The 12,715-nt window shown below is 42.6% G+C and overlaps 1 protein-coding gene across 5 annotated transcripts in view; it reads right to left on the bottom strand.

Moving 5' to 3' along the window:
* The window catches only part of GARRE1 (granule associated Rac and RHOG effector 1), a 78,425-nt gene that overhangs the window by 34,887 nt on the left and 30,823 nt on the right, over positions 1-12,715 (bottom strand). For 3 of the 5 annotated variants that reach the window (XM_089902936.1, XM_089902935.1, XM_022585799.2), the window contains exon 1: positions 10,639-12,565. In XM_089902936.1, coding sequence (XP_089759062.1) covers positions 10,639-11,133 — 495 coding nt within the window. In that variant the 5' untranslated portion in view covers positions 11,134-12,565. Of the gene's footprint in view, positions 1-10,638; positions 12,566-12,715 lie in introns of those variants that run through there. The other 2 variants (XM_022585797.2, XM_089902934.1) reach the window with 1 other exon arrangement.

The raw sequence follows: 12,715 nt of genomic DNA on the forward strand, positions 1-12,715 counted from the left end.
ATTCTTTCAAACCGAGAACCAATATAATAATTAACGGGTATGCTGTTGAGGGAATAAAGGATATATATAATGGAGTAAAAAGAAGTATTTTCCAGATATGTTTGCATATGCATGTCTGCTGCTATCTGCACAGATACATAAAACAATTAATAGTGGTTCTGTCTGGAACTGGGATGGAGTTGGAAGAGAGAAGCATTACCTTTGGAGAAGGGACTTATGCCATTCAGAAGTGTTTGAATTTTTTACCTAAGCATTCATCATACATAAGAAAAACTAATTTGTTAAAATTAATAATCAATAGTAATACATCCAAAGTGTTCCCATTAAAATGAGGACCAAAACAAAGATGCTTATTCTTTTTTTTTTTGCGGTACACGGGCCTCTCACTGTTATGGCCTCTCCCGTTGCGGAGCGCAGGCTCCAGACGCGCAGGCTCAGCAGCCATGGCTCACGGGCCCAGCCGCCCCGCGGCATGTGGGATCTTCCCGGACCGGGGCACGAACCTGTGTCCCCTGAATCGGCAGGCGGACTCCCAACCACTGCACCACCAGGGAAGCCCAAGATGCTCATTCTTAACACTGATTGTTTTATACATTAAAATCTATGATCAGGGAGTTCCCTGGTGGCCTAGTGGTTAGGATTCTGGACTTTCACTGCCATGGCCCAGGTTCAATCCCTGGTTGGGGAAGGTCCTGCAAGGTGCAGCCAAAAAAATTTTTAAAAATTAAAATTAAAAATAAAACCTATGGTCAACACAATAAGATATATAACTACTGGAAGGGAGGAGATACATGTAGATGACATGACCACATATACAAAAATAAACCACTGAAACATTAGAATTATTGAATCCAGTCGCATGGCAGGAGACAAGACAAAAATATAAAAATCAGTGGTGCTTCTATGTTATAGAAAAAACTTTTAAATATAATTTCATTCATGATAGCAACTAAAATAAAGATTACGTAAGAATGGTAAGAATATACATAGCCACTAGAAAGGAAATTATGCAACTTTACTAAGAGACATAACAAAAGGCCTCATAGAAGACATAATAAACTGCTAAGATCCTAAAAACAAAACAATTTAGCAGGTGTATCCAGGATCATAAATATGTTCCCCATCACATCCTTTGACACGCACCAGCTGGCATCTGCAGTGTGGCCTCCCCAACATCTAGTCCCGTGGCTTTGGAAGCAGCCCTCAGGGAACCGCTCCCCCTGCACTCTCAGTCTGGTGGTACCCCAGCCCCAGGAGTGGGCACACAAGTCAGGCCTGACCAGTCGGTGCGTTAGTTTAACCTTTCTGGCCACAAGATCCAAGGACAGGCAAGTGACCCAAGCCAAGCCAACCAGACTCAGTTCTAGAACTTTTGTCAGAACCTGGGGGAAAGCAGAGGTGCTCTTTCTGCTGAGTTGTTGGCAACTCTGGCATGGACACAGTTTGAGTCTGTTCAGCACTGTGTGAGCCCCTGGATCGAGCCATGCCCAAAGAGCTAACTTTCTTCGGTTTCATGGAGTCAATACATTGTTTTGTTGAGAGGCAGTACAGCCAAGAATTGGTACTCCATTATAGAGTCAGACTGCCTCGGTCTAAAGTCTGGATCTGCCATGAGGCTTTTGATAAGCTGTTTAACCTCTCCACACCTGTTTCTTCGTCAATAAAATGGGAATATGAATAGTACCTAACTTACAAGGTTATTAACAGAATTCAGTGAGTTAATGTGTACAGTCTCAGAAGAGCGCATAGCATAAGTACTATGTAACTACCAGCTTCTTTTTGCTTTTATTGTTGTCTAAGCTGTTTTGAGTTTGGTTTCTGTCACTTGTAGCCATAGTATTTTTTTTAAAAAAACATAACAAATCATATCAGTTAAAATCCCCCTTTAGGACTTCCCTGGTAGCGCAGTGGTTAAGAATCCACCTGCCAATGCAGGGGACACGGGTTCGAGCCATGGTCTGGGAAGACCCCACACGCCGTGGAGCAACTAAGCCTATCTGCCACAACTACTAAGCCTGCGCTCTAGAGGTACAACTACTGAGCCCACACACCGCAACTACTGAAGCCCGCGCGTCTAGAGCCCGTGCTCCACAACAACAGAAGCCACTGCAACGACAAGCCTGCGCACCACAACCAAGAGTAGCCCCCGCTCGCCGTAAGTAGAGGAAGCCCACGTGCAGCAACAAAGACTCAACGCAGACAAAAATAAATTTAAAAAAGATCCCCCTGAAAAAAATCCTATCTCACTCCGTATAAAATTTAAACTCTTACCAGGGCCTACCAGGTTCTCTCACAGGTTAGGTAGGCGGTTCTGGTGTGGGGGCTAGGTCCCCTCACAGTGAGCTGGGTGGGGGGGACACTGAGCCCACAGGCAAGGCTTTAGGCTATTTTCCATCTGCGTCACAGCACTGCTCACACCTATGGTCACAATCTACTTATCAGTCTTGCCCACCAGGCCTAGAGCACTTTTTCCTTTAATTAATTTTTATTGGAGTATAGTTGATTTACAATGTTGTGTTAGTTTCTGCTGTACAGCAAAGTGAATCAGTTATACATATACACATATCCGCTCTTTTTTAGATTCTATTCCCATATAGGTCATTACAGAGTACTGAGTAGATAGAGTTCCCTGAACTATACAGAAGGTTCTTTTTTTTTCTTTAATTTGTTTTATTATTTTTGGCTGTGTTGGGTCTTTGTTGCTGCGCACGGGCTTTCTCTAGTTGCAGCGAGCGGGTGCTACTCTTTGTTGTGGTGCGCAGGCTTCTCATTGCAGTGGCTTCTCTTGTTGCAGAGCACGGGCTCTAGGCACGCGGGCTTCAGTAGTTGTGGCATGTGGGCTCAGTAGTCGTGGCTCGTGGGCTCTAGAGCACAGGCTCAGTAGTTGGGGCACACGGGCTTAGCTGCTCTGCGGCATGTGGGATCTTCCCAGACCAGGGCTCGAACCTGTGTCCCCTGCATTGGCAGGTGGATTCTTAACCACTGTGCCACCAGGGAAGCCCTCTTTTTCTAATTAATTATTTTTTATACAGCAGGTTCTTATTATCTATTTTATACATATTAGTGTATATATGTCAATCCCAATCTCCCAGTTCATCCCCCCACCATCCCCCCACCCCCACCCCCTGCTTTCCCCCTCTGGTGTCCATGTTTGTTTTCTACATCTGTCTCTATTTCTGCCTTGCAAACCGGTTCATCTGTACCATTTTTCTAGGTTCCACATACATGCGTTAATATACGATATTTGTTTTTCTCTTTCTGACTTACTTCACTCTGTATGACAGACTCTAGGTCATCCACCACGTCTCTGCAAATGCTTTTGATGGCCCTCAATCATCTTTGCCAGCTTGCAGCCAGCTCATCTGTATTTTACCTTGGAGGGTGGGTGGTAGCAGCTAGGTGAAGAAGAAAGCAGGCCAGGTGACTGGGGCCTCCTCCAGGAGCTAGTGGGGCCTCAGAAGGGATTGGGAGTGAGCAAGGACTCACAGCGGTTCCTTTACTTTCCCATGTCTGGACACCTCGGCATTAGCTAGGTCAGAAAGGCAAGTCTCTTGGAGGGATGGACACTGCAAACAAATCCCTTGGCACAAAGACTGCACTGGCCTGGAACAGTGGAGAGGTAAAGGACACAACCCCTGTATATGTTGGGCCCAGAAAGATTTCAGACAAATGTCATCTTTACAGACACTCAGATTCCTGATCTGTAAAGATGAGGAGGCTGCCAAAACAGGCTATTATCCAATTCTGTGAAATCTCAGAAGCTGACTAGTAACCATAAAAATTTAGAATAGGAAGTAATTCAGGAAAGGTAGTCCTATGTTAAATTACATTCCATGAACTGTTTTATTTCTGTTTCATTCTAATTTGCCCATCAAACCTCATTTTTCCTTACATTCACTCAAAACTTTTTAGTAACTATGAAATGTTAAATCACATTCTCCTAAAAGAAAGCAACATTGCCATTTTAGTCACCAAAATTACAAGCACAGCATTCTTTCCCTGACTCCTACCTGCTGCTGGGGTCCTGCCTTCAGAGGTTTCTTTTCTCTATTCTCATTTTCTTCCTTGATTCACTTTTATTTTCATTTTTCTGAAAAGCACCTGCCTTTCTTCTCATCACTATACCTTACTCAATGACACTCTCTGTGATATTGTGATTTATAACAAATATATATTTTGGTCTTCTTCCAAAGTTCCTGGCACACAGCTCCTAAAAACCCTTGGAATTTTCTAAGTGATAAGAGAGAGAAAGTATCTTTTATTCATAACAAGCCTCTTTCAACCATACCTGAGTTTATGTCAACGAGGTGACTTTTGGAAAGCCCCTAAGGATGCGGGCTGGCTGCCAGGGGAACCAAGTTTGAAACTTTCAGACCAACCCCTCTGGAGAGGGGAAGAGGCTGGAGACAGAATCAACCACCAATGGCCAAAGATTTAATCAACCACACCTGTTTAATGAAGGCTCGGAAAAAACCCAAAGGACGGGGTTCAGAGAGCTTCTGGGTTAAAGAACAGGTGGAGGTGCTGGGAGGGTGGCACGCCTGGAGAGGGCATGGAAGCCCACACCACTTCCCACATACCTTGCTTTATGTATATCTTTCATCTGGCTGTTGCTGAGTTACATCCTTTTATAATCTAGTAAGTAGAATGTTTTTCTGAGTTCTGTGAGCTGCTCTAATAAAGTAATCAAACCTGTGGGGTGGTCATGGGGACCTCTGATTTGTAGCCAGTTGGTAAGAAACACAGGTAACACCCTGGACTTGTAACTGCTGTCTAAGGGGGCAGGGTTGGGGGGCAGTCTAGTGGGACTGAGCCCTTAACTGTGTAATCCGATGCTAACTCCAGGTAAAAAATGTCAGAACTGATCCAGAATTGCTTGGTATGGGAAAAACCCCCACCAACAAACTTATGACCACAGCGCCAGAGGTGCAGTATTTTGTGAGTAGACAGAAAACAGAGGAGTTTTCCTAAATACTTCCTTTTCTGTTAGAAGACCACTTCACATGCACAAATCACTTATGAAATGGAATCATTTACTGTGTGTTCCTGATACATTACTTCTATCATGTGGTTGAAAGTTTCTCTCTCCCTTTTTTTAAATTTGGAAAATGTCCAAATATACACAAAAACAGAATATAACAACCCCTCGTGAACCCATCAAAAAACTTCAGTAACTATCAACATTTTGCCATGTTTTTTCATCCTTTTCCCCTACTCCACCTTTTTCTGCTGGAATGTTTTGAAGCAAATCCCAATCGACCAGGACCCAGTACATGTTCAAAGTTCCCAATTTATCATTTTTTAAATTAATTTTTATTGGAGTATAGTTGCTTTACAATGTTATGTTAGTTTCTACTATACAGCAAAGTGAATCAGCTATACAACTCTTGGGAACCCTGTACCAACACTGAGGGCTCGAGGTGAAACTGGAGCCCCAGAGCTGCCACAGGGTGAAGAAAACAAGGGGAGAAGTGTCATCACTTCATCTTATTGCCCTCCCTTTACCTTCCCGTCAGAGGATGACCTCTTTACCTGTCTGACCTCACCCCTAGTGTCTTTGTTTTGCTGTTTCAGCCACAATAGGCCCTCACTGCTCTTCAAACACTCAAGTTTGCTCCTGCCTCAGGAACTTTGCACTAGCTGTCCCCTCTGCCTGGAATCCTCTTTTCCTGGTTATTATTGGGGCCTACTCCTTCATCTCCTTCAGTTCTTTACTCACATATCACGTTCTCAGTGATGCCTTTTCTAACTATCTTATCTAAGATCACAGCCCTCATCTCTCTACGTGAAGGGAGGAATTTCTGTCTTGCTCACCGCTGTATCCTCTGTGCCTGGAACAGTCCCTGGCACAAAGTGTGCAGTAAATATCTGTGGAATGAACGCATGAACCACAAGTCAATTTGATTCTTTTATTTACATTTGCACTGGAAAGTAATTTTATTTAAGACACGTGATAGATGTTTATAAAAAGAAGTTGACATCTTTGACTTTCTAATAAATAGAAAACCTAATTATGGGGTTGTCTATACTTCTTTAATATGAACTACATGTTTTACTTGCAAATGATCCTTAGTTAGGATACCAGATTTCTAGGACAAATAAAATTGAAGTAGATAAAATCAAAGAGAACTCATAGCCACTCAATTCATGTAGCCTGGCATTTTACAGGAACATTAGAAGTAACACACCAACGGAGATGCCCCTAGACTTGAAAAGAAAAGATAGAAACAGCAGGTTCCGTATGGTCTACCTCTAAAAAATGTCGTGGGGTGTCAAAGCTTTGTATAATGAACAAATTCAATATGGGAAACCATATTTTTCCTGAGTTCACATTTTGGCTGGACTGGCAGTTCAAGACTTACATAAAGGAATCCCCCATGAAGCACTTGATTAAGATCATATTTCTCATTTTAGACAACATCCCAGTTCATATATACAATGTAAACTATACATTTTCTATAAATCCAAAGCGGGGAAAATCCCACCTAAACTATCAATTGGCTTGCTCAAAGATACCTAGCTACAGCAAGTGGACTCCAAGACATCCCCCACTCCACTTCCTTCCCTATGTACCCCCATTCTAGGTGCAAGGGAAATAGAGCAGTGACTATTAGAAGAGGTCCCCTAGGGCTTTTATGCTGGAAACGTTCCGGCAGTTTCTACATCAGGCAAGGTAATACTGCTGCCACCTTACAACACCAAAAGAGAAAGTAACACAGAAGAGAAAGGGAGGTGCTCACCTCAAGAACCAGGAAAGAAATGAGTAGAGCAAATGTTCTAGGAGTGGCAACTTTTTCCACCTAAAAGGGTTCCAGTGAGACTAATCTGCTGTATATTTCTCTCTCTTGTTGGCTCTGTACATAGTTGTGCTCTGTACCGCAGAGAAGGACTAATAACACTTTTCAAGCCGTGTAGGAAGCAATAATAATAAGTGATGATGATGACAACTAGCTGGGTACAGTGTTTCACACACGCTAATCGCTTCTGATCGTCACAAGAACTCTGGAAGGTGGGTGGTAATTCCATTTTATAGATGGACAGACTGAGGCTTAGAGATGTTAGAAGATTTGCTCAAGGCCATACAGACAATAAGAAGCAGAGTTGGGGCTTTGCTGGTGGTCCAGTGGTAAAGAATCTGCCTTCCAATGCAGGGGACACGGGTTCGATCCCTGCTTGGGGAACTAAGATCCCACATGCTGCGGGGCAACTAAGCCTGTGTGTCACAACCACTGAGCTTGCGCGCCTCAACAAGAGAGCCCACGTGCCCTGGAGCCCACACGCCACAAGTAGAGAGAGAAAACCTGCACGCCACAACTAGAGAGAAACCCACACGCCGCAAAGAAAGATCCCGCATGCTGCAGCAAAGACCTGTCGCAGCCAAAAAAAATAAATAAAATATTAAAAAATGTAGATAATTAAAAAATAAATACAACACCTTTATAAAAAAAAAAGCAGAGTCACTTTCTACTCAAAACTTATTTCTCTAACAGAGAGATTATGAGGTTGAATCACCTGGGCTAAGGGGCAAAGTCACTGATGAGTACAGACAGGACAGGACTCACGTACACCCTGCCTGCCCCAGAGCACACAGTTGGCAACTGCAGTTCCTAGACACAGGCACCAGGATCTGTCAATCAACGAGCATATCCGAAACCTGGCTGCAAGTAAGGGAGCATTAGAAGCATGTTTTGGCTACCTTCAGGGGTGGGACAGTGGAACTGGTACTTTGTCTTAGGTTTCAAATGGTCAGGTGTTTGAATACTGAATTCAGGGCTTTTCTCAACCGCAGTCCTGGGCTAAGCTCTTGAGCAGAGGTCCTTGTCTAGCCAGTCAAGTTCATCAATGTTAGGCCACATACTTCTTTCCCCAAGGACGAATGCTAAAGAGCTTCTCTGGCCCTTGCTGATAAAATCTTTAAAAAACCAACAGGAAAAAAAAAAAAAAATGCCCAGCTATGTCATCTGAGTTGGTGAATATCCTGAGAGAGACCACGTCAGTACATAAATTCCAGAAACAACAAATACTATTCTGTGGAAAGAGCAAAATGTTAAGTTTGCAGGCCTACATTTCACAATCACATTTTAGGATTTAATTATAAGTCAGCAGTTTGAAACCTAGAATACACGCATATATTCTAAAACACATCAACAGCACTTAGTTTCCAGTTTAGCCTCTGAAAGCCTGTTTAGCCCATTATATACAAAAACATGGTAGTATTCCAGCTATCCTAATCGCATTTCAATGGGGGAAGTCAAGCCAAAATTCCAAAACACAGCAATAAGAAATATTTCCCCTTCTCAGCTCAAATGGTCCATGCTGGTCCCAGGAAAGCAGAAGGGACAAGGTAGGTGCTATTGCACCCAGTGGCTTTACTAAACCCAACTCCTCAGGGTTGGTTCATCCTTCTCTAGCTGTCCCGACCTGGGGAACAAGGGCACTTGCCCCACAGGGTTGGAGGGCAAACAGCCCTGGAGGCCTAGCTCTGTCTCCTCCAGCACCTGGAGGCATGGACTGAAGAAGAGCCCAATAATGTTCAGGTTAAAATAATAGGCTTTGGCCTCATTTTCAAACCATTCTTGCCTGAAATTCTAAATAAAGCTAAAGGTGCTTGTGTCATTGCAGGATGGGAACTGAAACAGTCTGGGTCTAATACTGTTCAGCACATTCTGAGAGGGCAGAGGCCCTAACTGCTCTCCTGCCACATCTCTGCACAGCAGTGACCAGGCATCCTGAGGGCTAAACATGGTTCTTCACATAAAACAAACAGAAGTCAAAGCTGTACATCTGTGCCTATACACACAGTAATCTGGAATGGCACAAACCAACCAGTTAACAGTGGTCTCCTCTGGGAAAAGGAATGGGATGGGAGAGTAGAGCAGTAGTTTTAAGTTTCACTGCTTGAATTTCTTTTGAGAAGTACGTTTCTTAAAAATACGCTTTATATATGATTTACATGTGTAATTTAAAAACTAAACTATGACAAGCCATTTTAAAAATACTTCAAAATCATAATTTCTCTGAATATATGATGTGATCATAGAAAAAAATCAGAAAATAAAAATAAACTTGGATAGGTTCAAAATAGAATGAGCCAAGGAGGATATTATACATTTATACCAGCAGATTCAGCAAACTATAACTCATGGGCCAAATCCAGTCCAACAGACAGGTCTACAAGGTAAAACTGGTTTTCGCATTCTTAAAGGGTTATTTAAAATAAACAAAGAAGAATGTGAAAGAGACGCATGTGGTCCACGAAGCTTAAAATTTACTTACTATTTGCCCTCTACAGGAAAAGTCTGATGATGCCTAATGCCTGATTTACACCAAGACTATTGTGTCTTTTCAAAAATAGTTTCTGGGCTTCCCTGGTGGCACAGTGGTTAAGAATCCGCCTGCCAATTCAGGCGACACGGGTTCGAGCACTGGTCGAGGAAGATCCCCCATGCCGCGGAGCAACTAAGCCCATGCGCCACAACTACCGAGCCTGCAGTCTAGAGCCTGCGAGCCACAACTACTGAGCCCGCGCGCCTAGAGCCCGTGCTCCACAACAAGAGAAGCCACCACAATGAGAAGCCTGAGCACCGCAACGAAGAGTAGCTCCCGCTCACCGCAACCAGAGAAAGCCCGCGCGCAGCAACGAAGACCCAATGCAGCCAAAAATAAATAAATAAAAACAAACATAGTTTTAAATTCCTCTTGGAAATGCCTTCAAAATCACGATATGCCTTTTAAACACAATAAAAAATGAGTCATAATACTTAATAGCCTAACTTTTTTTTCCCCTAAACCCACAACAGTATAAGTTAGCTTATTCAGCTACCACAATCACCAGATTTAGTTCAGAAGACTAGTGATTTCCTAAAATCAAACACAACCCCAGGATGGGGAAAGGAACATTCTCCCTCCTAGCATCCAGAAACCTAACCTTTAATGTGCTGCTAAAACGTACAAGGACACGTGGAAAAATCAAACTCAGAAGAACTCTCTGAGCAGGTAAAAATAATTTTGAAAATCTAGCAGTGAAGCTAATTTAACAGATGACAGTTTAATAAATTATTTCCTAAACGAAGGAAGGAAAAACGTCATGTTTATTCTGAATGAAATTTGTATTCCAATCTTACACTCTAATGTAGAGCCCTGAAAAAAGGAGAATATTTCATTTTGACTACCAAAGACCCTAAGAAACGTACTGAATAAGAATCAAATGCATCCAAATGTAAATAGATGTAAATTTAGAACTGAAAAAATAACTTATCCTGTAAACACGTGTAGAACTTTCTACATTAAACCAATGGTTCTATATAATGACAATTCACAAAGAAATCTTCATAATCATATTTAGAATTCTCAGTCCCTACTATGTACTTTAACAGTATGTTATTTGGAAATTAAGTTCCAACTTGAAAATTTAAAGAACATAAAACATAGGCTGATTTGTTTAATAATCTTCTATCCTACTTAATTTGAAATGAAAGCAATTCAGAACCTGGCATGCAAAAATTTTTTACAAGGACAGGGTATCAATGGAAAGAGGACGAAGACCATCATTTCAGTGATTTGAGAAAAAACTAAGACATTCTCACTTACCTCTGGAATACATTTTCCTACCCAAGTATGACACAGAAGATACTCTACCTCAATGTCCTGGAGACTGAATTCCTTCTGATCTGTAAAGTTTGCAGCCCCGGCACTAAGTTCCATCAGCATCTTGGCGATCTCAGGCTTTATGGCTGAAGTCAGCCGACTGGCTGCTTCCATGACATGCTCCTGCACATCTTTGAGTTGCATGGCTGCCTTGGAATAGTGAGAGTTCCTGAACACAGTGCTGAAGAGATCTGTGAGGAAAGTACTGGCACGGCAGAAGACGTTGAGGGCGTCCAGGTATTTGGAGATGCCCTGCTGGATGTCAGCAATGGGAGTGGAGTGGGGCATGGCATGGTGGCAGCTGCCTGCGGCAGTCAGACTGCCCAGGGGGGCGGTGGTGGCCGTAGATGCCAGGGGAGCACTCAGTGCTCGGCCGAGCTCAGGCATTGGGTACTGCTGGTGCTGCTGCACCTTCTGCTTGGACCCGCCAAGCAGGAAGCGCCGCTTGTAGTCCATTTTACTGTCCTGGGCACTGCAGCAATACATGCGGGAAGGGGAACTGTCCCAGTGACCGTGAGAGGGTCAGGGTCCTGATTCCTTTTTTTCCCCCTAAAACTGTAGCTAGGTATAAAAATAGTGGAGTTCTGCAAATCTAAGTTTTAAAAAAGGCATTTCCATGAGGCAGGTGACCATGTGATCCAATGTAGTTGTGAAAAGGACAACAGGTTTATATAATTAATATTTTCAGTGTAGGCAGGACCTCTGACAAAAAATAAAAGTGTGCCCAAAATGCTATATAAGAAATGTTAGCATTCTACTCTCTTAATAAAAAGATATGCTTGCTGAGAAAAATGTTCACCTAGAATTGCTTTGCAAGAATATTTTGATACTTGTATTTACAATGGCAGAAAAATAACTTAACTTAAAAAAATGTAATATAATGTAATATAATGTATCTTCAATATACCAGAGAAGTTAGAACCCAAAAACCCACAAGCTGATCAACAGCAATTTAAAAAGCAGTACAGAATTACTTCACACTAAGTCCTCAGTAAGGAAGATCAGACCTCTGCAGAATCTTGACAGAGCCTCTGCCTGCCAAAGCGATCTACCCGTAAAAGGTCTTCTCAATGCGGAAAATTTCCTTTAATATTTTCTGAAAGCAAGTTTTTTTAAAAAAAAAAAATGGCATTTATTATAAGTCCTCTCCTTCTTTTCTTTTGTTTGCTGAGGTAGCAGTTTCCGTATAACATTAATAAGAGGTGCTTCCAGACTGGGTTGGCCCTCAATTGTAAAGTCTGAAGCAAGAATGCACAGATGTATTTGTAAGGCTTCTAAGTCATTTCCTGTAAGGGGGAAAAATAAGATAGAGTTAGGAAAGTTACAAGACAGTGAGTAATTCTGGAACATTAACTCCTGAAATGCTATTATCCACAAAGGTGGGCTCCAAATGAATAAGAAACTATATAAAAACCTTATAAAAGCAGGTACAACAGTGAGAGTGCAACTATGATATGATGACTGTTAGAAAATTCCTCAAGTTGTAGTACAAAAATAATGTAACAAAAAGTTTGATTCCCCACTAACCACTCCAAAACTCAGGCTGACAAGAGACACATCAAGCAGGGCCTGGACTCATGTTTGTGTTTCCTCCTCAAAGAGCTCACAAATCCATAAGAGGATTAGAAGAGTACACAGATTAGGTGAGGGCTGTTGACAAGTAGAGCACTCACAAAACCTTAAGGGGGATTTGGAAATGGAGTGATGAGCAAAGACTGAGAGAAATCAGGAAGGTTGTTATGAAGAAAATGTTACTCGGAGGTAGGCCTTGATTGTAGGATACGTTTTGATAAGCACAAAAGGGATGGCTGGGGCTCACCAGATGAAAGGACCACCACAGCAAAGGCCCTGAAGCAGGATGGCTTAAAGTCTGTTCAGGATACCCAGCTGGGCTGAAGTGCAGCATACAGAAAGACAGAGCCTGGAGAGGTAAGTGGCTGGCAGGTTTGTAGACAGGATGCTACTCATCCTCACCCAGGTACCAATTTCCCCTCCAGATGTTTAAAAGGAAGCCTCGGAGGGTGTGCAGGTTCTTACACCCTGGGGAAGCTTCTATAGAACCCCTGGC

Source organism: Delphinapterus leucas, chromosome 20, assembly GCF_059928025.1.
Source record: "Delphinapterus leucas isolate spDelLeu-1000000601 "Yukka" chromosome 20, BTC_Dleu_Yukka2, whole genome shotgun sequence".
Taxonomy (NCBI): domain Eukaryota; kingdom Metazoa; phylum Chordata; class Mammalia; order Artiodactyla; family Monodontidae; genus Delphinapterus; species Delphinapterus leucas.